The sequence below is a fragment of the Puma concolor genome, chromosome A2 (genome assembly GCF_028749965.1).
Source record: "Puma concolor isolate L17-30 chromosome A2, mPumCon1.1.hap2, whole genome shotgun sequence".
NCBI classification, from domain to species: Eukaryota; Metazoa; Chordata; class Mammalia; order Carnivora; family Felidae; genus Puma; species Puma concolor.
Window position 1 is genome coordinate 94,758,890 of NC_141668.1, and position 24,723 is coordinate 94,783,612.

At 44.4% G+C, this 24,723-nt stretch overlaps 1 protein-coding gene and 1 long non-coding RNA gene across 5 annotated transcripts in view; one reads left to right on the forward strand and one right to left on the reverse strand.

Moving 5' to 3' along the window:
- Window positions 1–177: 177 nt before the first annotated feature.
- Window positions 178–4,385, forward strand: LOC147583342 (uncharacterized). Its single transcript, XR_015248113.1, has 2 exons — window positions 178–359; window positions 3,209–4,385. It is a non-coding gene; the product is annotated as an uncharacterized LOC147583342 (long non-coding RNA).
- Window positions 4,386–8,753: 4,368 nt separating this feature from the next.
- Window positions 8,754–24,723, reverse strand: part of AMPH (amphiphysin) — a 253,068-nt gene continuing 237,098 nt past the window's right edge. For all 4 annotated transcript variants that reach the window (XM_086696998.1, XM_086696997.1, XM_086696996.1 and 1 more), the window contains 4 exons: window positions 21,086–21,295; window positions 18,761–18,991; window positions 15,784–15,885; window positions 8,754–10,053 (listed from right to left, as the gene is read on the reverse strand). In XM_086696998.1, coding sequence (XP_086553124.1) covers window positions 9,946–10,053; window positions 15,784–15,885; window positions 18,761–18,991; window positions 21,086–21,295 — 651 coding nt within the window. In that variant the 3' untranslated portion in view covers window positions 8,754–9,945. The remainder of the gene's footprint in view (window positions 10,054–15,783; window positions 15,886–18,760; window positions 18,992–21,085; window positions 21,296–24,723) is intronic.

Below are 24,723 nucleotides of genomic sequence, written 5' to 3' on the forward strand. Positions count from 1 at the left end.
TGAGCACAAGGTGCCCTAGAGGAGGGGGACGGGGGGAGAGAGAATGAAAAAATCTTAAATTGCATCCTGTGGGCTTAGTGTTGTTAGTGGTGATTACAATTTGTTAATATTCATATTTTTAAATTCACGTTGAGAGCGTTACTTAGCAAGATGTCAGTATAAGGGGAAAATGCAAATATACAATTTTTAAGGATTAGCAAAACTGTGATCTATAGTTGAATCCTCATCTCTAAAAATTACTCCCTTTGTAGATATCCACTGAGAAAAGTGAAAGCCATAATAACCCGGAACTCTGAGCATTCCTGGCATCTATGTTGTGGGATCAAACACCATTTCTTACTACGAGCACCAGGACTCAGGTGAGAAATGACTGAAACCAGAAATGACACAATAGTACAGAGTCACCACGTACGCGCCCGTCTCCATACAAACTATGTTTCAGGACAGCACAGAGCTGACGAACGACAGCTTCACTTCATGGGCTCAGGATCATTACATGAGGGAGAAATTAGAACTGGAGAAGGAGGGAATCGCTCTCCTGCAGCAGCCCCTCATGAGACACTGGATTCGGACACGTGTCACCCGGGGGGGGGGGGGTCACAGCTCCGTCACCTGCACTGGTGCTGCTCCCGCTGCCCTTCCGTGTCCCTGTCCCCTCCTGACGTCCCTCTGTCTCCCTCGTTGTGTCCAGCTTTTTGCCTTTCTCATTTCCTGTTGCTGTCCATCCCCCTGCGTCTGTCTCCAGATCTCCCTTTCCAGCCGGCTCTCTTCCTTCTTTATTTCTCTCTATCTCTCCTCTGTCTCCTCCTGATCTCTCTCCCTCTCTTTCTGTTTCTCTCTACATGTCTCTTATCTGTGTCTGCATATCTGTCTCCCTACATCTGTTTGGCCATCTCTAACACCCAGTTTCTATTTCTATTTCTCTCTCTCTCTTACTGACTTTCCACTCTCTCTCTCTACCTCTCCTTCAATGGTCACAGTAGCTACTTGAAATTCTTCCTTATTCTATGCATTTCCCTGTCTTCTGATGACCACTTCCTGTCCTCTCAGCGCCCTCTTCATAGGAGCCTCTTTGTCCATCGTCCCTTCTTCTCTCTGCTTCTCTTCTCTGTCCCCTGGGGCCTGTGGGATACAGGCCTGTGGTCTGTGCTAAGGGGACAAGATGGGCCCAAGCTCACAAATGTACGTTTACTCCTTGAGTGTCTCCTGATAATCGCACCTGCCACATATCAAGTGATCAGAACAATGATGGCAGGGACAGAACTGTCCCCAACATTGCTGCCTTGGAGACGAAGTCATTGCATGCACACGAGTGCTTATATTTCTATCAGCTGGTTGTGAGGTGTTACCTAGTGACAGTGTGAGAAATAGTCTATCATGAATTATTAGAATGTCCTACGATATCATGACCTTGAAATGGGTCTCTCTATGCTGTTTTGTGACCACAGTGACATAGATCAGAGGTGTTCATAATGACCGCATGCCTCTGTATGGAGAGTACTTGCAGAAAGGCTTAGAAGATGCTATACATTTAATATACGTGTATGAGATACCATATGTTTTAGAATATTATTATCAGGGTGTCAATAACACTGAATTACATACCGTGTTCCTTGCATAGAAGATTAGAAGAAACTGTCATGAACAGAATTCTCACGCAGTCTGGGCTGGGACATGGATGGGAACGTGACTTTATGCAAGTCACTACTGAACACACTGGACTAAAACAGGGGCTGACAGTGGGGGAGAGAGGAAGCCTCACTAGGGCCCAGTTCACTCTCCCGGGCCCGGTGCTGCTCGGGGCCGCCTGCAGCTTCCCAGAAACCAGCCCCGTCCCCTGCTGGTGCCGGGGCGGGGCTGGGCCAGGGCACTTTCCAGAAGAGTTGAGGGCCGCCCGGAAACCTCAGCCAAAGCTCCACATCCTGCCTGCCTTTCCCACGGGCTCCGTGGCTGCCAGGTGCACGCGGCCTGCAGGGACCTGCCCGTTCAGACGCCTTCACGTGTGGCCAGCCTTCCAGACCCACTTGTCTGGTGAGTGGTCCAGTCGTGGGGCCCAGCCAGGGGCCCCCCCACTCTCTGAGCAGCCGACGCTGTAATCTGACACATGGTGGCTGAGGGGAGAGGTCCTTCTCAGCATGGCGCTGCCCAACAGGGACATTTGAAAGCTCTGAATGACACCTCCTGAGTCTGTGAAGATTTATTACATTGACAAGGACAGAATGACAGCTCCAGTCCAAGCCCTGCCACTTGGAGGATGTGTGTCCTTGGGAAAGTCACTGTGAATGGGGATAGTAATGCTTACTCTGGAGACATCATCCACCAAGGGCCAGGGATTGGGCCAAGGTGGTTGCTTTGTAAATAAACGCGATCAGTCTTAAGTACAGTATAATTTTTATGACAATCTATTCCTCAAATAACATGTCAAGGTAGTTATAACATCTTGTTCTGTTCACCTGCTCAGAGTCATGTAAGTAAGTAATAAAGCCTTGATTCAAACCCACATCTAAGAAAGTACAAAACCCGTCACACCATCCATTCCATATATATATATATATATATATATATATATATATATATATAAAATTTATTTTATATATATAGAGGTGTATATATATATATATGCATAGAGGACAAGCTATTGTTGAAGAGCAGTCTTTCAGGAAATTGTGCTGCACCTCAGAATGTGTAGAGAGTTTTCCAGCACTTGTGAATTAATAGTTTATTGCCTTTTGTGAGAGATTAATTTTTTAAAGGTCATAACAGTCATCATTGATCCATTAAGTAATATCACATAAGCTTTATTGGATGTCAATGTACATGTTGATTCCTTCCCTGCATAAAGTAGGTGTTATTTATCCCAGTCTGCAGATGAGACAGAGACTTAGGGAGGGTAAGTAACTTACTTGAGATTGCCTAGCTAAGAAAGAGCACAGTAAGAACTTCTAGTCTACCAGGCTCTCAAAGCCTGTGTCTTCAGCAACCTGCTCGTCTTTTTGTGATTAAGGGATTAAATTCTGTCCTCATTGATCGGTCTTTCGATGCAAAAATGTGATCTTGTTACACTTCCCATTTGTTTTCTGTTCTGCACTTCCTGCTTAAAAAATACACTATTTTGAGTGCATCCAGTTACTTACACTGGCTTCTAGCACCCCCTGCTGGCCATTCCAGGTATGTCATACATGTTACCGTCCTCTATATTGTTCCTCAGGTAAGGGAAGTCTGTTAACAGCAAAGACTCAGCATAGTGAGTAAAACAGCCCGGAAATACAGCAGCAGGAAACCTGTTACCAGTTGTATACTCAGTGTGCTTGGTGATTTTAGGTAAGTGTCTTCTTTTTGGAGGTTCCCCTTTTCTCCAGCCTCAAATGAGAGGATTTTCCTTAACGTTTATTCATTAATTTTGAAAGACAGAGAGAGAAACCAAGCACATTCTGTGCTGTCAGCACAGACCCTGTCGCGGGGCTCGGTCTCAGAAACTGTGAGATTATGACCTGAGACGAAATCAAGAATCAGACGCCTAATCGACTGAGCTGTCCAGGCGTCCCAAGACAGAATTGTTATATGTTTGGTGTCTTATGTACCTGTGAAAACTACAGAAAATTTCTTGTGAATAATGCATGTTCACCACTCTGTAAATGGCATACCATTTTGTGAATGCATGTCTGCCCATCTGTCTGTACACCTAGCTCACTGCTCCTCTCTGCTCCCAGCCACTGCGTTGATTCATCCACCACCAGCGACAGGCACTGCTGTGCATACTGGCTGTCACCAGTGAGGCTGGCACCAGCACCTTAGGGTCTCTGCATGCTGGGAGTCACGCTTCCCTGGGAACATCATCCTGGGGACAATGGTTCCAGGAATCACACATACACATTCTCAATAAATACCCAATGCTATGTTATCCGACACCGAAATTTTTACCAACCTGATGGCCACCAAACAGGATCACATTGTTTCAGCAGGTTATTGCCCTGGGCTGCTGATGAGGAAGCTGAGGGTTTTTCATACCTGGCATCCACTGAGTCTGTGCCTCGGACACTTGGCCGTCCGTGCCCTTTGGGCGCAGCAGAAAGGAGGCCGGCGGCAGAGGCTACAGCACCCAGAGGAGCCAGGCTGCCCACGGCCGGGCCCACTTTTCCTGGCCGTGTGACTGGACCCGGTTCTCATTGCGCTGAATCTCAGCTTCCTCGTCTTCAAAAAGGGAAATCCGCCCACACCTCACAGGTTTGTGAGGATTAAATAATTTAATACACGTGGAACACTTAGGAGAGTGTCTGGCAAATCAAGATTGTTAGTTATTATCATACTTCCTATTAACAGTAATTTATTGATACTACAAATACAAATAAAGATAAAGAAAATGATAAATTATTAAAATTACTTAAGATCGTAGTAACTAATGTTATTAATCACTTGACTTGAATGAATGTATATCTTCTGGATATTTCTCCTTTGTGAGTTTTGGCTCATATAAATATCCTCAGCTACTCTATCATGGGTCTAAACTTTATCTAAAGTACTTTTCATTACATAAAATTTCTCTATAGTGTGCTCAAACTTCCTTTCAGCCACATACTTTGTGTACTTTGGAGTTTTGTGTACGAAAGCTTTCCCCTCTCCAGTATCACAAAAGAATTCCGTCATTTCTTGTGATCTTCAGCTTCAGATTTTAACTCCATGCTCTGGATTAGCTTTTCTGCACGTCCCTGAACTCATGGATCTCTCAGTCTCTCGTTTATTCGCTCGGTGCACCTGTACACAACATCCATCCTGCAGACTCAGAATGCAGAGGAGATCGGTAGAGAGTGGCTCAGTTCGTGGAGAGAAGGAAGGGTAACTGACATCACTTTACACGGAATGCAATCAGAGAACCGTGGGGCTTAGGGCAGAGGAGGAACTAGTGGAGGAGGCGGGACAAGAGGGAAGGGGCGTTGCACCAGGGTGAGCAGTGTAGAGGTGCAGCGGGACGGCAACGTGGCTCAGTGCTGAGCCTCCCCTGAGGGAGCAGAAGACACGTATTGGTGAAGATGTGGAGGATACTGACAGCCAAGCAGAGACCTGGGGATTAGATGTGAAACGCAGATATTCATCATTAGCACAAGCACGTGTGTGTGTGTGTGTGTGTGTGTGTGTGTGTGTGTGAGTGGAGGAGGAGGAAGAGGAGAGCGAGCCGTACATCTGACATCAGGGTAAGGAAGCTAGTCCAGGGCCTGCCCGCAAACTGGGAAGAGGGGAAGCAGGGAGGTGAGGGGGGCAACAAGGATCAAGGTCTTCCTTGGCAGGGACGGGGACCATTCCTACACCGGGTAGCAGGGATGACAGTACAAGCTCGGGACTCAGGGGTTTGTCACCTGGAACATGAAGCCCAGGAGGGGGCGGTTCCGAAGAAAGGGGGAACCCTCAGGGCTGCGATAAGGGGGAATTTTGAAAGAAGTTCACTGATGCAAAGTCTCAGTAATGTGGTTCCCCGTGTGCAGTAACCAACACCTGGCAAGAGCTTGACAAATGTTTAATGAACAAACGCACATGCGGACTTGGCAGCAATAAGACGCTCCAAAGCAAACACTGTCTGGACAGCTGGGACACACACCCACCCATCGAGGATAATGTACCCCGCCCGACGCCCCAGCCGACACCCCTCTCCAGCACCCACTGCAGCAGGAAGAAAAATTAGTGAAGGTGACAAAGGAACAATCAGGCAAGAAAACAAGAAAATTCCTTTCTTGGGCTTAGAGTTTAGAGAGGCGTGGTGGCATCATCAAAAGCCACAGAAATTGCTGGGTGGTCCCTGGCAGGTTTCTGCAGAGCAGAGCATAGGACACGGTTTAATGGTATTTATCCAGGGGGCGGGAGGGTAGAGGGGCATCCGCCAGGTGGCAATGTCTTACAGACAAGGAGCTCGGGCCCTGCACCGGCTTCCCAGGGCTTTCCAGTGTTATCAACACGTGTTCCCCAGGGCTAAGAGCAGCCCCACGCAGTGGATGTTGGGCCAGGTAAACACACAACTCTGACCGGGCCTACAAGCATGAGACCCCCTGAGTGTCGGACCTGAGCTCCCAGGGGACAGGGAATCTGCTGGATTCTAGGAAACTAAGAGAAGGTTTAGATATCCTTTGAAAGAGCCTCAGGGTACCTGGCCTTCCTCTCAATCTGCACAGATTTAATCGTAGTGTCTCAGTTAGCATTCAAGCTGAACAAGTCAGCCGATGCTCCCGTAAGCGATCTTAAGAGGATAACCAAGGAGTTGCAAACTTCGTGGCCAGACTATTAGGCTTACTCCAGCACACTTTTTTCGGTTTCTGTGAGCAGTGTATCCACCCTTGCTGTGTGCCCTGGGCAGTGCTGCCCTCCAGCAGCCAGGGCTCCTCCCAGGTGGCTCCGCGTGCAGGATAATGAGAAAGCAGGTCTGACTGAGGCCAGGGTCAAGGATGAATAGAACCCCGTGGCTGTTCTTTCTCTAGGTTTGCTGCGAGAGTATCGGTCACCGTCTTCTCTACACAGCCACCCCATGTCCAACTGCATTTCTCTGAGTCCTAGGAAGACCATGGCTGTGCCACTGTGCAGGGGAATGAATGCATGATGCTCATGTCCAAGGTCTGGCACATAGTGTTGGTTAAGACAGTCAGCCGGGTCCCAGGTAAACACCGGAAGGCAGCTTGGGCTCTTCTGGAAGGAGCAGTGGGGTCCCAGCAAGGCAGAGCAGCCTGTGGGTAAGGCTTTGAGGTGTTCAGCCACCTGTCTCGTGTGGCCTCAAGCTCGGAGTTTCAGTTCTCTTTATACCCCCTGATCTCCCACAAGCTTTGCAGTCTCCCAGAGACTCTTTGCTGGGCCACTACCATGGACCGTGGGGTCTTGCCAGGAGTTTTCCAACAGCCTGATCATAGGCTTTGGCATGTGATGAGAGACAGCTCGGCATTCGGGGCCAGCACATGCTTTCCCAGCGGCCCAGGCCATGACCGAGCTACTGGTGGTGTTCGGGGTCCCTCAGAAGCTGTCCCAGCCATGGCAGGAGGGGCAGGCCACAGCAGAGGCAATGTGACAGCACAGCGCGCAGAGCTGTCCCTGTCCCAGGGCCCAGCTACGCTGATACACTATTAAAAATGCAAATCGGGAGAGGGCTCGCTTGGCAATTATAAACATCACTCATGTTTAAATGAGCGTCTGTTTGAGGTACTGGTAGGAATGCCAGTTCGGTGTCTGTTTAATAAAGACCACAGGCTTGCTCTATGTGATTCTCTGAAGGCCTCTGGAACTATTCAAAGGTCCAGGTGCCACCGGGTTTGAAAGAGAAATGTGAAAACACAAACAGTGGGCACAAACAGTGGGTAGGGCTTGCTGGGTCAAGGCCATTTGGAGTAAAACACTGCTGCAAATTCGCCAACATAGGGCCAGGGGGTGTTCTGAGGGTGCTTTGGTGGCCTCAGAACCGCAGTCAGACTGACAGAGGTGGGAAGAACCTCCATGCTAGGAACCACATGTCCCATAGAAAATCCATTCAGTGGAAAAGAAAATTCACTCCCTATCTGTAAGCGTTTCTGTAGAAGACCACTTTCCCCTGTTTCACTACCCGCCCGTCCCCCCCTCCCCATTCCTGTTCATTTTTCAGTGCTTTGGAAAATGGAGGACCTTGAAGATTTCTGGAACAATCCAATCACTTGTATTTACTGTTGGTATTTTCTTCAAAGGCTCTAAACCAGGATGAAAGGACTCATTAAGCACCTGTCATTTTGGAAAGACTTGTTAAATGCATCTAGGAATGTTACAGGTGTGGGAAGAAACACAGGTGTGTGTCTGAGAAGCTGTGTCCCCCCACCAGGCTGTGCACCTGCGGAGCCACTAAGAGTGGCGGTGGCGAGCGCAAGGGGGGTCTCAGAGGAACTGCGCCCGAAGAGGCAGCAATTATGTTTCAAGACCACTAGGTGTATTTTATTATAAGAACTAAAGTTCCAGTCTCCGCTTAAAGTTCCGGGTCCTGCGTACTCCAGTCAGGAGTGGTTCTCGAGGATTCATCTTAAGTCGCTGCCATTTATGTGAGTTATCAGCTATGCCACCGGGCACGGACTGTTATTTTCTTGCACTAATGTAGCACTCGTGGTGAACCAACCTCCCTGCAAATCAGCCGCTGGGAAAATCCTGGCTCCGTAACAGCGATTTCCCTAGTAAGAAACGTGAAGGGAATGCGCTAGGAGAACTGAAACCACACATCAGAAAAACACACCAGATTCGGAAGTCTGATGATGCCTATTCCAGACCAGCCAACATTGCATACAGGATTACGCCAGCAGAAAAGAGTGAATCAAATGAAGGATTTTCGTTTGTTTAAGAACGCTCTTCTATAAACAATGGCCCGGTGAAATGACTTTTCTATTCCGCGTGATCTCTTTGTACGTCGCTATGAACATGAACATGTCAGAAAGAAAGGTGACCGAAAGATGAGGCTGACGTGAAAGGAAACTGCTGATGATGAAGGTCGTCAGATTTTCGGTGACACACAGACGGTCACAGCCGGTGCCTCCGAGGGGCCTCTGTCCACAAAGCTGTTATTTGTGCTGTAGTGATTGCTGGGCAGCAGGGACACCGAATGACCAGCAATGACTGGGAGGGAGGGCTCTGGGGAAGGGAGGCGGGCTATGGAGCACAACCCGGAGGAACAAGCGTATTTCCGCACAAATAACAACTCCAACAATACACTATTTCAAGCAGTGCATCCGACTGAAACAAGCTTCCCCAAACAAAGGACTCTGCGGAGGAAGTAGGATAATTGCTGGAGATTACCAATGGTTTATTTGGAATGACACAGCACTGAAAACATAGTCGTTACACATGATTTGTGGATACAGCATACATCACCTATCTTATTTTGGGACAATCTGGGAAGATGAGTCGCATAAATATAAAGAGTTGGAAATATATAGGAGCTTTTTTTTTTTAATATATATATAGTGTTCTTTGGGGGTGGACTTTTATGCCCCATCAGGCAGCCAATCTTAGAAAGGCAAAAGTTAACACTACATAGCTGCTCATCCCAGCTAGCTTACCTCCAGCCACCGCAGCCGGACACCTAGACAATGAGGCTCGGCTTTCTCCAAAGGGACAGCAGCTCTGACATGCTATTCGTCATGGCATCCTGAAAAAATGCACATTACAAAACACAGATACTGTCGACTGTTTTGGCAATGGGATGGCGGGTTTTGCCCGGAGGCAAAACTACAACTGTAAATGCCAGACAGAGCCAGGGCAATGCATGTATCAATGACACTCGAGAGGCAAAGAGCTCGGATGGAACGAAAGAAAGCAAAAGGCAACTATGTATATGTAGCGTTGCGCTGGGCATACACATAGATCGGGGAGAGATGGGAACTAGCGTGTGTACCTGTGTGTCCTTATACATATACAGAGAGAGAGGTGGTGGGAAAGAACACTGAAAACGTGTGCCAACAGTTTTTTAAACACCGTAAACTTGGGAGAGAGCGAGCACGTGCTCACACCTGTGCAAGGGAACAAGATAATCTCGAACTACGGGATAACTCATCACATCTTCTGCAGGACAGCCGCTCAATACCATACACGTGGCGCAGAGAAATTAAGGTTCTGGTCTGGAGAAAGCTACTGCAGCACTGGTGGGAGGGGATCAAGTACAAGAGTCTCCACAGCTTGGACAAAGCACAAATAAACCTGTTAATCGATAACGTGGGAACCAGTGAGGACCTTATCTGTAATTTACTTTTTTCTCTCACATTTTTTGTGGGTTTTTTTTTTTGTTTTTTTTTTTCTTTTATCTTTTTTTTTTTTTTTTCTTGCACACATGCTCCATTGATATATCTTTCCAAGCTTTGTCTGGCACCAGCCTGTAAATCATTAAGAGTGTAATAGCAAAAGTGAACGTTTTGGGTTTTCCCCGCGGGTTTAAAAACCCGATAGGCTCTTTCTACAATATTTTTGGCCCTAATCCAGGCGCCGGGTGAAGTTCTCTGGAAAGAGGCCTTTGTAGGTGGCGAGGTCTCTATATTGAAGCCAGTCTGATTCCTTCACTCCCACCAGCCAGCCTGCATCCTGCAAGACAAAGACAGGGCTTTCAAGGTCTAACAGACTACTGGAAAAATCTGCACTGCCAAGAATTAACAAAATAACTTACATGTCTATTTTATTTATTTATTTTGAGAGAGAGAGAGTGCAAATGGGGAAGGGCTGAGAGAGAGACAGAGAGAGAGAGAGAGAGAATCCCAAGCAGGCTACAGGCTGTCAGCGCACAGCCCGATGTGGGGCCTGAACTCACAAACTGTGAGATCATGACCTGAGCTACAATCAAGAGTTGGATGCTTTACAGACTGAGCCACCCAGGCAGCCCCAAAATAATTTAGTGTTGTGATACTGCACCAGGATGTTACATTATACATAAACCAGTGTCTGAAAGCAGTGGGAAAGCTCGTCCCAAATAAGTTATTAGGTTAAAAAAAAAAAACAAAAAAACAAGGGGCATCTGAGTGGCTCAGTCGGTTAAGGGGTGGACTCTTGATTTCAGCTCAGGTCATGATCTCACAGTTCATGAGATCTAGCCCCACATCTGGCTCCACACTGACAGTGCTCAGAGCCTGCATCGGATTCTCTCTCTCCCCCTCTCTCTGACCGTCCCCCACTCACGCTCACTCTCTCTCAAGATATATAACCTTAAAAAATAATAATAATGATAAACATTTAAAATTATTTATTTTCTGGATCTAGTATAGCTAACTGAAAGTTGATACAAATATTATAATTTTGTATATAGTTAATTGACGTTAATTGGATTACGACAGGAGTTCTTAAGGAAGAGGAAAGGATTAAGAATGATAGCCAGTGCAGAAAGAAAAGCACCATGTACAAACATGTCGTGCACAGGAACATTCTCTATCCTGTGGGTCACAGGGAAGAAATGACTTCAGGACCCAGGTCAGGATATAGTGCTGGCAAAGTCATGGAAGGCCTAGTGTCTCATCCTGAACCTGCCTGGAAGGAAGAACTCTGTGCCCCAGCTCACATCATGTGACCCAAATAAACCACCACACATAAGGCTTATCAAATAACCGCTAGATAGGTGTTAACCTGATATTGGCATTGTGTGTGTTGTTGCTGTGACAGTATCTGATTTTTCGAGTTTATATGAACCACAAAGCAGGTTGTTGTCATGACATGCTTGTTGGAAACATTCCTGTGTTCTTTATAAAGTATTTCTCACAAACATCTGTCTTGTAGGAGTACCATCATGAACAGGAAGACAGTTAGCCACAGGAAAGTGAAGGGAGCCACTGTGTGTGGCCATTCAGCTCGGGAGACGACAGGTGATACTGAGGACGAAGGCTGCTGTTTGCCCTTGGCCTATGGCAGATCAGCAGATCCCGGTTGGAAAACGCTGAGTGGAAGGAGCAGCATGAAACCTACAGACCTTATAGTGCAAAACCAGCGGGCAATGGCTTGTCTTGATTATGTTAACCAATGCACGAAAGAGATCCCACTTAGGATGAAGGATGGGGAGATTCAATCAGAAGCAACTCTCAATATAGTTCAAGTACATCAGATAAAATGAGGTCTCAAAAATTAAATAAAGAGCCTGAACACATTCCCTCTTGGTGTAATCTGAGGCTATAAATTGATGCTGCTATATAGACAAGCAATATAAGCATTTAGACAGGCCAATTTTCGAAGGTGGGGAAAGAAAAAACCCGAGGAAAAGATGACTCAATAAAATACCTGATAATATCCTAGCTAGGAAGGGAAATGTCCTCTTGAAAATTATGATGTTATATATGTGAAGGGCAAAGTTATACTTAAAGTAAAAGATGATAACTAAATTTTTTCTAAACCTCCAGTAAGCATCTAAAAGGCCATATTTCCCCCCACAAGTGTCTATATTTGACTTTATTTACAATGAATGAAAAAATCTAATGGAGCCAAGTAGAGTCATGCATTTTAAAATTGTTTCAATAAAGAACAAAAGTTATGGACTGGTACAAACTCATCATCAAGATGTATGCCAATACGTATACTCTGAAACACAATTTATATAGTGAAGTGAAAAATATTACCCAATATCAATCTTGAGCCAAGGCAAATCGGGAAAATTAAATTTTAACTGCTTAAAATGTGTGGTGGACGAGACTTACAGTTTTGGTAACGGCCAAATAGCTGTGTCAGACAGGTGCTTCTGCACAGAACAATTATAACCACTAGAATAACTATATATTATACAAATCTACATATGTATATGTATACATATTTGCAACTACTTATGTACAGAAATAATAAAATATGTAATATAAAAGTTTATATGATAGGATTATTACAAATCATGGGGTTGACATATATAACAACTATTTGAAGGCACTGGCACCGACTAAAAAAGCAGGCCAAAAATGGAGAATATTTAACCCTTGAAAGTAGGAAATTGCACTGGGTGAGATCTCTGCCAATACAGCACCCCACCCCCGCGCCTGAGGATTAGCCTCAGCCTGTGTGATGCAGAGCATTCAAAGGAAGAGTGGAGGGCTTCCAGAGGAACTATATTTCTATGGGGAATATCTTGAAAAGAAGAGATCAACAGAGGCGGGTTCCGAAGCATGCAGAGAAATTCCCCTGAAATCCTGAGCGGCCCCCACAGGTTGTGAATATACAAGGGGTCCCCCAAGGAGAAAGCAACACAGGGAGGCAGAAAAACTGAAGACAAGTTTCAGCACTGCCCATGGAGGGGAGACAGAGTTTAGAGTTTAAATCCCACCAAGTTAGGAAGCCTGGTGAATCCTTCAGGTTTTCTACTCAAATTTCAGAAGGGCCATTCTCAGAAGTAAAAGATGTCTTAGGACTAAGAGTTCATCCTCAAAGAAAGGCAAAATTGAAACAGACCCACCCTAACAAAGCATAAGACAAACTTCCATGAATTCAAGCTAATTATCCAGTTACCTCCATGTCTGCTAGAGGAAAAAGAAACAAGCTTCAGAGACAGAAAACAGAATCCAGACTCTACAATGTGTCCAGTATCAATAAAAAGAAAAAAATTGCTGGAGGGGCGCCCGGGTGGCTCAGTTGGTTAAGTATCTGACTTTGGCTCACGTTATGATCTTGTGGTTCTCGAGTTTGAGCCTCATGTCAGTCTCTGTGCTGACAGCTCAGAGCCTGGAGCCTGCTTCAGATTCTGTGTCTCCCTTTCTCTCTGCCCCTCCCCTGTTCATAATCTCTCTCTCTCTGTCTCTCTGTCTCAAAAATAAATAAATGTTAAAAAGAAACTTTAAAAAATTACTAGATATGAGAAAAAAAAAGGAAAATATCCCCTGAAGATAAAAGGCAATCGATAGAAGTGTGTGCTGAGATGGTCTAGCTTTTGGAATTAGCAGTAAGAAGTTAACACAGCTATTATAAAATATGGGCACGTGCTTACACTGAAAGATAGCAATAATGAAAGAATAGATGGGAAATCTCAGGAAGGAAATGGCAACTAAATACAAAACCAACACCAACATTATAGAACTGTGTTAAGTACAGCATCTGAAATGAAAAAGTCACTGGATAAGCTAAACAACAAATTCAAAGTAGCAGAAGAAAAGGTCACTGTACTTGAAGACAAATCAGTAGAAATTATCCAACCTGAGTACCAGAAAGAATTACATATTGAACAAAAAAGGACAGTCTTAGACATCAAGAAGTCCAACAGATGTATAATTAGGGACTCCAAAAAAGAGGAGAAAGAGAATGAGGCAGGAGAAGAATTTAAGAAATATTAGCTGAAAGTCTTCCAAATGTAATGGAAAACATCAGGCTACAAATCTAAGCAGCTCAGTGAATCCCAAACAAGAAAACTACAAAACAAATAAAAACAACAAAACAAACAAGCCCTAAGCACATTACATTGAACTGATGAAAACCAAAGATACAGAGAAATTCTTAAAAGCAGTTAGGGAAAAAGTCACAGTATATATATATACCCAGAAACAATGCTAAACAAATGGCAGCTGATTTCTAGTCATAAATAGCAATAAAACAGAGAACACGGAGCAGTATCTTTAAAAATTTGAAAGAAAAAGTCAACTCAAAATTCTTCCTCTTGGGAAAATATCTTTAAAAACGAAGACGAAAGGAAGACATTTTCAGATAAACAGAAACTGAGAGTATATATTGCCAACAGATTAGCCTCGTAGGAATTGGTGAAGAAAAATTTTCAGGCAGGGGCACCTGGCTAGCTCAGTCTGTGGAGCATGTGACTCTTGAACTTGGGGTTGTGAGTTCGAACCCCAGGTTGGATGTAGAGATTAAACATAAAATCTTTTTTTTAAAAAAAGAAAGAAAAAGAAAAAGTGCACTGAAAAAGAATATTTAAAAAAAGAAGAAAAAGAAAAGAAAACTTTCAGGCAGAAAAGAAGTGAGACTGGATGGAAACTCATCTATTAGAAGAACCAGAAAGAGCAGAGAAAATGGTGAACATGTTGGTAGATGTAAGATTAGCTTTTTACTCTTAATCTTTTTAAAAGATAACTTATGGTTAATGCAAAAAAAATTAGCTTATATAATGGTTTTTTTTTAACGATTTTGAGATATGTAGACACTTTTGCCTGATGGTAATTAATGCTTTGCCACTTTTTGCCTTGAAGATTGTATCTGAGGTTTTAACTATTTTATTGATCCTTTCAAACAACTAACTTTTGGATTTATTAGTTTTCTCCATTGTGTGTCTTTTTATTGCATTCATCTGTGAATTTATTTTTATTATTTCTGTCCTTCCCTGTGCTTTGTACTTAATTTGATCTTTTTTATCCTCTTGGGCTGAAAATTTAGAAATTGATGGTCACTAGGAAATATTTTTCTAATTTACACTGTGACTTATGTGGTCCAAGGATTATTCAGAAGTATATATATATATATATATATATATATATATATATATATATACACTTAATATTTAGAGCTTTTAAAGCTGTATTGTTACTATTCATATCTAATTTAATCTTATTATGGTCAAGACTTTGACCCAGCACCTGTTCTATCTTGGAAAGTGTATTATCAAGAGAAAGAACAAAATGTGGGGCTTGGGAAACCTTGACCTCTAAAGTAGCAACTTTATTTTGGGGGGTAAAAGGCTCAGAAACCTCCTTGAGAAGATGATGGAAATTATAGCTCTTCTCTCCAGAAAAACATGTTCAATAGGCACATGTATACATTTTGCATGCTATTTAGGGGTTCACAAATCCTATGAATAAGAACCAAATGGAATTCTTGGCACCTTCACATCAGAACACTATGCTCAAAGGTGATTTTTTTAAGAGTCTTTTAAAATTGAGGTATAAATACTAGGTAATGCAAACATCGTTTAAATGTACAGTTTAGTTTTGACAAATGCATACACACGTGTAATCCACACCCCTATTCAGACAGAAAACATTTCCATCCCTAGAAAGCTCCCCCATGTTCTCTCCTGGCCAATCTCCCCATCCCCAGAGGCAACTACTTTTGAGGGAGATTTTTAGTGCACGTGGATAGGGGCCACATTTCCTAAACACTGGTTTTTCAGAGACAACATCCCTAGAAAGCGGATGCAAAATAAGAAATGGTCCTCTATTTGTATCAAAAAGAAACAATATAACAGCATCAACCAAAGAGGTGTCCTAAAAAGCTTCTGTTAGCCATGTCCTGTTCTCATAAGCCCTAAGCGCCCTGTAGCACCTCAGGAAATAGAAATGTCTTCAGGAAGTCACTGTGTCCAAGAGACCCTCAGAAAAAAAACCAACACAGCCCGTAGGACCTTTCAATTTCACTCTTTACCTGGTCAGCTTCTGAATCTGAGGGGACCACCAATACCACGTCACCCCTTTGTAAGGTAAGTTCATCAGAATTTGCTGCCTCAAAATCGTGCAGTGTTTCCACCTGCAAAAGATTTTAGAAGAATTTACTAATTTTATTTTTTTAACATTTATTTATTTTTGAGAGAGAGAGAGAGAGAGAGAGAGAGAGAGAGAGAGAGAGAGACAGAGCATGAGCGGGGCAGGGGCAGAGAGAGAGGGAGACACAGAATCCCAAGCAGGCTCCAGGCTCCGAGCTGTCAGCACAGAGCCCAATGAGGGTCTTGAACCCACAGACCGTGAGATCATGACCTGAGCCAAAGTCGGACGCTTAACCGACTGAGTCACCCAGGCGCCCTGAATTTACTACTTTTAAAAAGAAAGGAAGTGTAACATTGAAGTCTCTCAGCCAGATGAGCAGCAGATACTTGTAGAAGCCTCTCCAACCCGGATAAAAAAGACAGTGATTCTAACATACCTCAAGGGAGAAGACCTCTAAACAGAGAAAGAAGTCCTGTTTACTTACAACATCCAATTCTTGAAGACTGACACTGAGGCAGTTTGGATGTACATTTAGTAACACAATACCTTCTGCAAGAGTTGAAACATAGTGCTTTTGTTAAATTTCAATTCATCATATTTTTATTAGAGATTTACATTTTATTATCACTAATGCTTTATTATTGTTCATTTTTAAACTTGAAATAAAAATGCCTAGTTGGAAGTGCCTCTAACCTCACTTCTGTCATGTAATTAAGGATTGGAAAAATCATCACTTCCCATGTTATATGGGAAGTACTATTTAATTAAACGCAGGGATCAGTTCCTGTATAAATTTCCTTCCCTAGCTTACCTTTGAAACCATGCCAATCTGTTTCTTTTCTTTCATTTTTTTTTTAACTGAAACATAGGGGCACCTGGGTGGCTCAGTTGGTTAAGTGTCTGGATTCAGCTCAGATCATGACCTCATAGTTTGTGGGTTTTAGCCCCCGCGTTGGGCTCTGTGCTGACAGCCCAGAGCCTGGAACTTGCTTCGGATTCTGTGTCTCCCTCTCTCTCTGCCCCTTCCCCGCTCACTCTCTGTCTCTCAAAAATAAATAAAAACGTTAAACCCAAACTGAAATCTATTTGGGGTGCCTGACTGGCTCAGTCGGAAGACCACGTGACTCTTGAGCTTGGGGTCATGAGTTTGAGCCCCAAAGTGGGTGTAAAGATTACTTAAGTAAAAAAGTAAAATTTAAAAACTGAAATATAATCATAAATAAATAAATAAATGTTGAAATATATTTGACAAGTAATATTATGCAAATTCAAGGTGTACAACATGCTAATTTGACACATTTATATACCCTAATATGATGCCACTATAGCACCTCTATCATGTTGTGTAATTACCATTTCTTTCTACTGGTTGGAATAATTAAGATCTAGTCTCTGAGCAAGTTTGATGATTATAATACAATATTGTTGTCTGTATTCACCATGTTGTGCATTAGATCTCTAGGGCTTAGCTTCTACTCATTGGAAGTTTATACCCTTAAACAACACCTGTCCTCTCTCCCTACCCCCTCTCTTTCCCCTTTTTTGGAAAGATTTATTCAAAATTTGATTATAAAATTTTTTTTAAAAACCGAAGTAGAAAGAAGAGTATAACGACCCACATACTCCTCACCAGCTTGAACAACTATTCAGTCATGGACAGGTGTATTTCTCCCATGTCCCTCCCCTTAGCCCTACCCCCCTGAGGTTAAGGGATTGGCTGTACTCTGCATACAGAATGATAAAATGTCAGAGCTGGAAATGAGGATCTTATTCTCAAAGTCACTTTGCTGCTGAGAAAGAGAAGTGCAGAGAGAGGAGTGATGTTCCTCGGGCCGCTGCAGTTAGTGAGGGGAGTGGGGGTGGCCCCAGGGAGGCTGGCTTTGCAGGGAATCCCCCTCCTTGACTTCCTGTGCTCTGCTTACCACACAGCGGACACCCGCCCTCACTAACCACACGTTTAATTGTTCCTCTGCGTGATTCATTCATAAATCAACTCCACCCGCCCCGCCACCATCTGAGGTAGCAAGGGGACAGGTCTCTAATGAGCAGAGAGAGAAAAAAAAAGATGACTAGGGGCACCTGGGTGGCTCAGTTGGTTAAGTGTCAACTTTGGCTCAGGTCATGATCTCACGGCTCATGGGTTCGAGCCCCGCATCTGTGCTGTTAGGACAGAACCCACTTTGGATCCTCTGTCTCCCTCTCTCTCTGCCCCTCCCCTGCTTGCATGCACACACTCTCTCAAGAATAAACATTTAAAAAAAGAAAAAAGATGACTATTCCTCTCCACTCCCGCCCTCACAAACACACTTAAATTTAACATTTGTGAAAGAAAAAGAGCTGAGTTTTGAAACGTAAATTCATATTATGGAACTGAAAATTCCCACCTATATTCTATTAAGGAGGATTAACTGCCTTTGACACTTAGCTTAAGCCAGTGTTTTCAGGTATTTACCGAAAACAGGTTTTGGGTAAGGCCCCTTCCCTTTATGAAATCTCTAAGTAGCCTTTTTTTTTTTTTTTTTTTTCAAAAAATTTTAAATGCTTATTTACTTTTTAAGAGATGGAGAGACAGAGTGTCAGTGGGTAAGGGGCAGAGAGAGAGGGAGACACAGAACCGGAAGCAGGCTCCAGGCTCTGAGTTGTCAGCACAGAGCCTGATATGGGGCTGGAACTCACAAACTGTGAGATCGTGACCTGAGCTGAAGTCGGACACTTAACCGACTGAGCCACCCAGGTGCCCCTCTAAGTAGCTATTTGATGGTGTCTCCGAACATAACCTTCATCCCATTGATTTGAACCTTTCTTCCCTCCAGTGCAGAAAAAGAATACATATTGCAAAAGGCAAAAGTAAACAGCCAAAAATCAAAGTTTCCAGCAAAAGGGTCTCAAAGCAGAGGAAGGACAACTGGCCACCAGACCTTGTAGAGGAAGCCGGGAGGCACTTCCTGAGACAACTGGCTTGCGGCTGGAGCGGAAGGCACGGGCTGGGAGTCCTCACCCGCCCTGGGCTCTACGGCCAGCTCTGGCGGCTCGCTGGCAGAAGCCGCGGCCATGGGGGTCTCCTTGGTCTCTGCCACCTCAGCTGCTTCGTGTTCTTCCCCTTCATTGTTGGAGGCGGGCTCTATGACGACTGAAGGGATGACCTTCTCCTGCGGGAAGAAAAATGTGATGGTGCCGAGCAGAGGCTGGGAGCAAAGAAAAGACTTGTGCACTGCTTCCATCCCTGGCATACCCTCCATGGCTCCCACTTTCCCCACATCCTCTATTCAACAAAGTGCCCGCTGTTCCCCAAAACTGGCCCAAACCTTGCAGGACCTTCCTCCTGACATGGCCTCCTTTCTATCTCTCCTGAGACAGAAACCCTTGGCAGGATTAATTTCTGGACCCCTGAGCAGTCAGGCAGTTTGCTGAGAAGTGGGGTTTCTGTGGAAATTGGGAAGGGGGTAGGAGACTGCAGGGAGGGAAGGGGAGTCATGTCAGGGCGGGGAGACAATCCTGAAAGAGAATGTAGTAGGGTTCCAGGAATGGCCTCGTTTTTGCCATGGTCCACTCCTCTCCCACTGAATACTAACACTGTTTTTTTTTTTTTTTAAAGTTTATTTATTTATTTTGAGAGAGGGAGGAGGGGCAGAGAGAGACGGGGAGAGGGAGAATTCCAAGCAGGGTTCTGCACCGTCAACGTGGAGCCCGATGTGGCGCTCGAACCCACAAACTGTGAGATCATGACCTGAACTGAAACCAAGAGCCGGACGCTGAAGCTAATGAGCCACCCCGGTGCCCCCTAACACTGTTTGGAGGGGACATATAACCTCCTGTGATCGCTTTTCTCCCAGGGTCCCACGGGACTCCTGAACAGCCTGCAGCCATATTGCAGTTTGGAGAAAATCTGCCTCTGCTTTGCTAGTTGATTATCGTCAGAGCCCACACTGCAGTTATAGTTGGAGGGCGCTAATTCCGCACCCCCCCCCGCCACCACTCCGAGGACTCTACTCTCCAGGGGTAAAACACCAGAGGATCAAGACCCCCCTCGTATTTTGCAACAAAGATGAGCAAGAAGAGGAATTTGACTAGCATAATGGAAGTCTTGGAGATGTTTACTGCCTTTCCAGTCAAGTTCTACACTCCCTCCGATATCAGTGGGCGCTCCCGTTATTTTGGGAGAAATAGCCCAGTTATTATTTGGAGAAAAGAATACACTCTTTCAACAAGTGTAACCATGGAATACAAACACACTTCTGGCACTGTGACAAGAAAACCTGGTGAACAAATGGAACATATTTTGAGGCATTTCTCCAGATACCAGTACTCCCCGCTGTTTTTCTAGCAGGATCAAAGGGATCACTTGGTTTCAAGCTTTGAGTAACCCTGGAGATGATTCGGGACAGATTTCTCCTGAGTAAACTCATCAGGACGAAGGAAAGCAGAACACTGAGAGCCCTTTTCACTGTTACCTCCTGGAATCTAGAAGAACCAAATGTGGGGTTTAGAAGACCTTCCCCCCCCCCGCCCCGCCCCCATCGTGAAATATGGATTTGTTGACTTTGAACACTTCTCTGAAGAAGCCAAGACCTGAGGCCAATCGGGCAAGTTCATGTATGTATTTAATGACCTGCTGTCTTTTGTCCTTTTGAATGTGCAAATGAGGGGCGGGGGTTGGTGAAAGGAGCCTAATGGTGAATTTGGGGGCACTCTAATAATAAAAATAATCCCTACATATTACTAAGAATGATATGATTTAACTACTAATGTTGGGTTCTCACTGGGTGCCTGCCACTGGGCTAAAGCGCTCACTGTAGAGCCATTCTCTCACGTAATCCCTGCCACAGCCCCATTATTCTGTCACATTCTCTCCCTCCTCCCTCCACCTCACTTTTTCATGGTCTATGCTTCCTTCTTTTTCTCCGTCACCAGGGGGGCCTGCGTGAATCTCACAATGCTGACATCGAGAGAATGCCAGGACCATTCTTTCTGAGAAGATTATATATATACACATATAAATATATAGATAACAACAAAAATATAAATAACATATATAAAATGAATTTAAAATTTTAAACATATATGAAGTTATATGATGATATATATCATATATTAACGTAGATACAATTCTATTTTGTGATGCGGGGCACCACACAATGGCCACAGACCTATTCTGCACCCAAAGGGGAGATCAGCACTCCCCAGGAAACAGTATTTCAGCTGGCACCACCTGCCCGGAGACTCCATTTCACTGGGACACTCACCTGAGGTGCTGCTACTTCGGACTCTTCGGGTTGAGATCTGTCACCATCCACGGCCTGTGCGGTATCCGCGTCGGTCCGGGCCTCCTCTACACCTGCTCCTTCCCCAGTGGGAAGAGCTGCCTTCTCCATCTCTGCCTCCTCCACCGGGGCCTCCTCAGCAGCCGAAACCAAGGTTGCAACAGTCACATCAGCATCCGTCCCAGGCACGACCTGCAAACCGGGAACCGGACAGGTTGTGTCTGTACCTCCATGGGACTCAACAAGAGTCAGACTCGGCCCTTCCACTTCCATCCCCTCTCCTGAGGCTCATCAGATGTCGAAGTTCTCTGTGACGTACCGAAGCCCAGGATTCAGGCATGGTGGGGCCCGCCCTCCGTCCATCAGAGCTGACCTCTCTTCCATGGGAACAAAAGGCACGGCACAGGGAACAACGGCCAATGGGAGTGTAATGGCACTGTTGGGTGCCGATGATGGGTACACTTATGGTGAGCAGAGCAGAACGCACAGACTTGTCAAATCACTATGCTGTACACATGAAACTAACGTAACCTGCTGTGTCATCTACACTTCATTTAAAAAAAACGGAAAATGACAACCCTTCTTCCTGAGCCCCCAACGATGCCACATTCCCCAGCTTCCCTTGCACTTCACGGCAAATGGAATTTGAATGAACGTGATGTATGTCATTCCTGAGACATGGCTTTTAAGGGTGGGTGGTCCCCTTCCCAAGGTATTTCTATTTTTGTCGCCTGAAAGTGGATGGTGGCAAAGCCCTAGAAGATATCTGAGTCACAAAATGGATGGGGACCGACCCCAAAACCCGGATCAGGGAAGAAAGCTACATTAAGAAAAGCATCCTCACCATGCAAAGTCAGAATTTAGAAAAACTGCATTTGAGTATAAACTCTAAAATCTTCGTGGGGAAGGTCCCAGAAGCTAAATCGCAATCGTGAAAAAAATATATTGGGGAGTTTTCTCAATGGGACTTCCTGGGAATGAAGGGGAAAAAAGTTTTGTTATAAAATATGCATTGTAATCAAAAATCAAATCAAATTTGGGGTCCTTTAATATGAGAAGTCAACTAGAAAAGAAGTTAAAAAAATTTCTTTTGGGAGGGCTGGGTGGCTCAGTCAGTTAAGCTTTTGACTTCAGCTCAGATCACGATCTCATGGTTCATGAGTTCAAGCCCCGCATAGGGCTCTGTTCTGACAGTTTAGACTGGAACCTGCTTTGGATTCTGTGTCTCCCTCTCTCTCTGCTCCTTCCCTGCTCACACTCTCTCCCTCAAAAATAAATAAACATTAAAAAAAAATTTATTTCTAAGGTTGGACATAGTCAAAGAAGAGCTTTAAGTAGCATTTAAAACTTGCAAAAATTAAATAAAATGCAATCAGAAGTTTTATTTTTGAACAGATTGGTTATAGAGCACACATCTAAGACTCTAACATCAGTTTGGCAGGCCTGATTTGCAAAGTTCAAATCAGAAAAGACTGAGGAAGAAGAATATTCAATTGATCTTATATAATACACCCAAGACACATATTTCAAAAAAGTGATCTGCTGTGATTAGCATTAGCTGTTCCTCTTCTCTACTGAATAAATTCCAGCCAGCTTGTCCCGTTAGGTTAGGAAAGTTCTAGTGTTGCTGATATTGACTGCCACACCCAGAACAGGAAATGGACAGTGCAAAGCAGGCATCAGAAGTGAAGATGGAGAATGTGAGCCACAGACTTAATATCAGAGCAGCACAGTTTAAAATTTTTTTAAATTTTATTCATTTTTGAAAGAGAGAGCGCAAGCAGGGGAGGGGCAGAGGGAGAGGGAGACACAGAATCCAAAGCAGGCTCCAGGCTCCGAGCTGTCAGCACAGAGTCCCATGCAGGGCTTGAACCCACAGACTGTGAGATCATGACCTGACCTGAAGTCGGATGCTCAGCTGATTGAGCCACCCAGGCACCCCCAGGGCAGCACATTAAAAAACAAAACAAGGGGTGCCTGGGTGGCTCAGTCGGTTAAGCGGCCGACTTCAGCTCAGGTCATGATCTCGCGGTCCATGAGGGCCGTGAGTTCGAGCCCCGTGTTGGGCTCTGTGCTGACAGCTCAGAGCCTGGAGCTTGTTTCCGATTCTGTGTCTCCCTCTCTCTGACCCTCCCCTGTTCATCCTCTGTCTCTCTCTGTCTCAAAAATAAATGAATGTTAAAAAAAAAATTAAAAAACAAAACAAAACAAAGAACCCTTCTTCTGACTCAAATTTATAGGTAACAGATGAAAGAAAACCAACCCACCACAGAATGCATTTGTCTATAACATAATATTGTGCTTTCGGGATGAAAAACAGTGCTAACAGCTATCCTATTTGTTACATGGCCAAGTATTACTCATATTCTTAGAAATTTACTTGCCTGCCTTATAGGAATTTGGCTCTCCACACAGTGTGCAGTGATCCAACATGTAGTCACAAACCATGACGTACCATTTCCTTCTTTTTTTTTTCCCTACCCCATCTTTAAAGTACTGGGTTCAGAAAAGTAATGCTTATATGAATGGTAACACATTCATTTACAGCAAATTTATATGTGAACAATTATTGAAGTGGGGATTCAGATTCTGGTGAATGATGGCACATTCCCCTAAATACAAAGTTTGTTCAAAAATTTAAGAGAACTGCATTTCTTGTTTTAAGTGAACACGTCTTTGTGTGCATGTATCGTTGCTGTTGTCAGGGGAGTGATAATCAGCACATAAATCTGCAGGGCATCTTCATTCCAAGAACAATGAACAATTATTCATAGCTTTGCCATTGAAGAAATCAACGGACTGTCTCCAGGATCCTAAGGACTTCCTGGCAAAGTTTCTTCCACATCGGAAACGATATATAGTGTGCATACAGTGGACTTTCAGACTCAAATGTAGAAAGCATGTGGTGTTATCATAATTCTGAGTCACTTATGCTTTCCATCTGCTTGAAAACTCACACCTATGGAGTATCTCCCTACTCTTCAATGGCATCAAACCAGATGGATTGTGTATCATGCAGATGGTACACACACATGCACACATACACACAGTCACAGATCAAAAGGCAACCATTGTGTTGTTGAACAGGCTACCCCTCCCAATGATTATGCACAAATCCTTCCATCCATATATGTGCCAAGCACAAACCACTAGGGATTGGATTTTACTCTCAACTGAACTGATGTATGTCCAGAAGAGAATATATTTCTGTGAAGTCTTAATGGTGCTGTCAAAAATAACTTAACTCTCTCCATACAAAAAGAATGTTAATCAGGAGTCCCTGATTTATCTCTAGTGCTCTAAAGAGCTATCAGGTTGATCATACCAGATCTTACGACTGCAAGATATACCTGGCAGTATGTTATCACCTTGCCTTTGCTAAATAATTTAAACAGCTGTCATTGGCTGGATGTGATTGAGACCTTGATAGTGTGGCTGCTGTGATTCCAGCCACCAGCAGGTGGAGGCCAAGGGCAATGTCTGTCCCCAGCTCGGATGTTTTGCTGATCTCAAAGGAGCAAATACCCCAGTTTCCACTGGTCAGCAATTTACCTGATCTGTCACATACACGAAAAGGGGGGGGGGGGGGAGGGGAGAATGATGGCCAACACAAATCACCA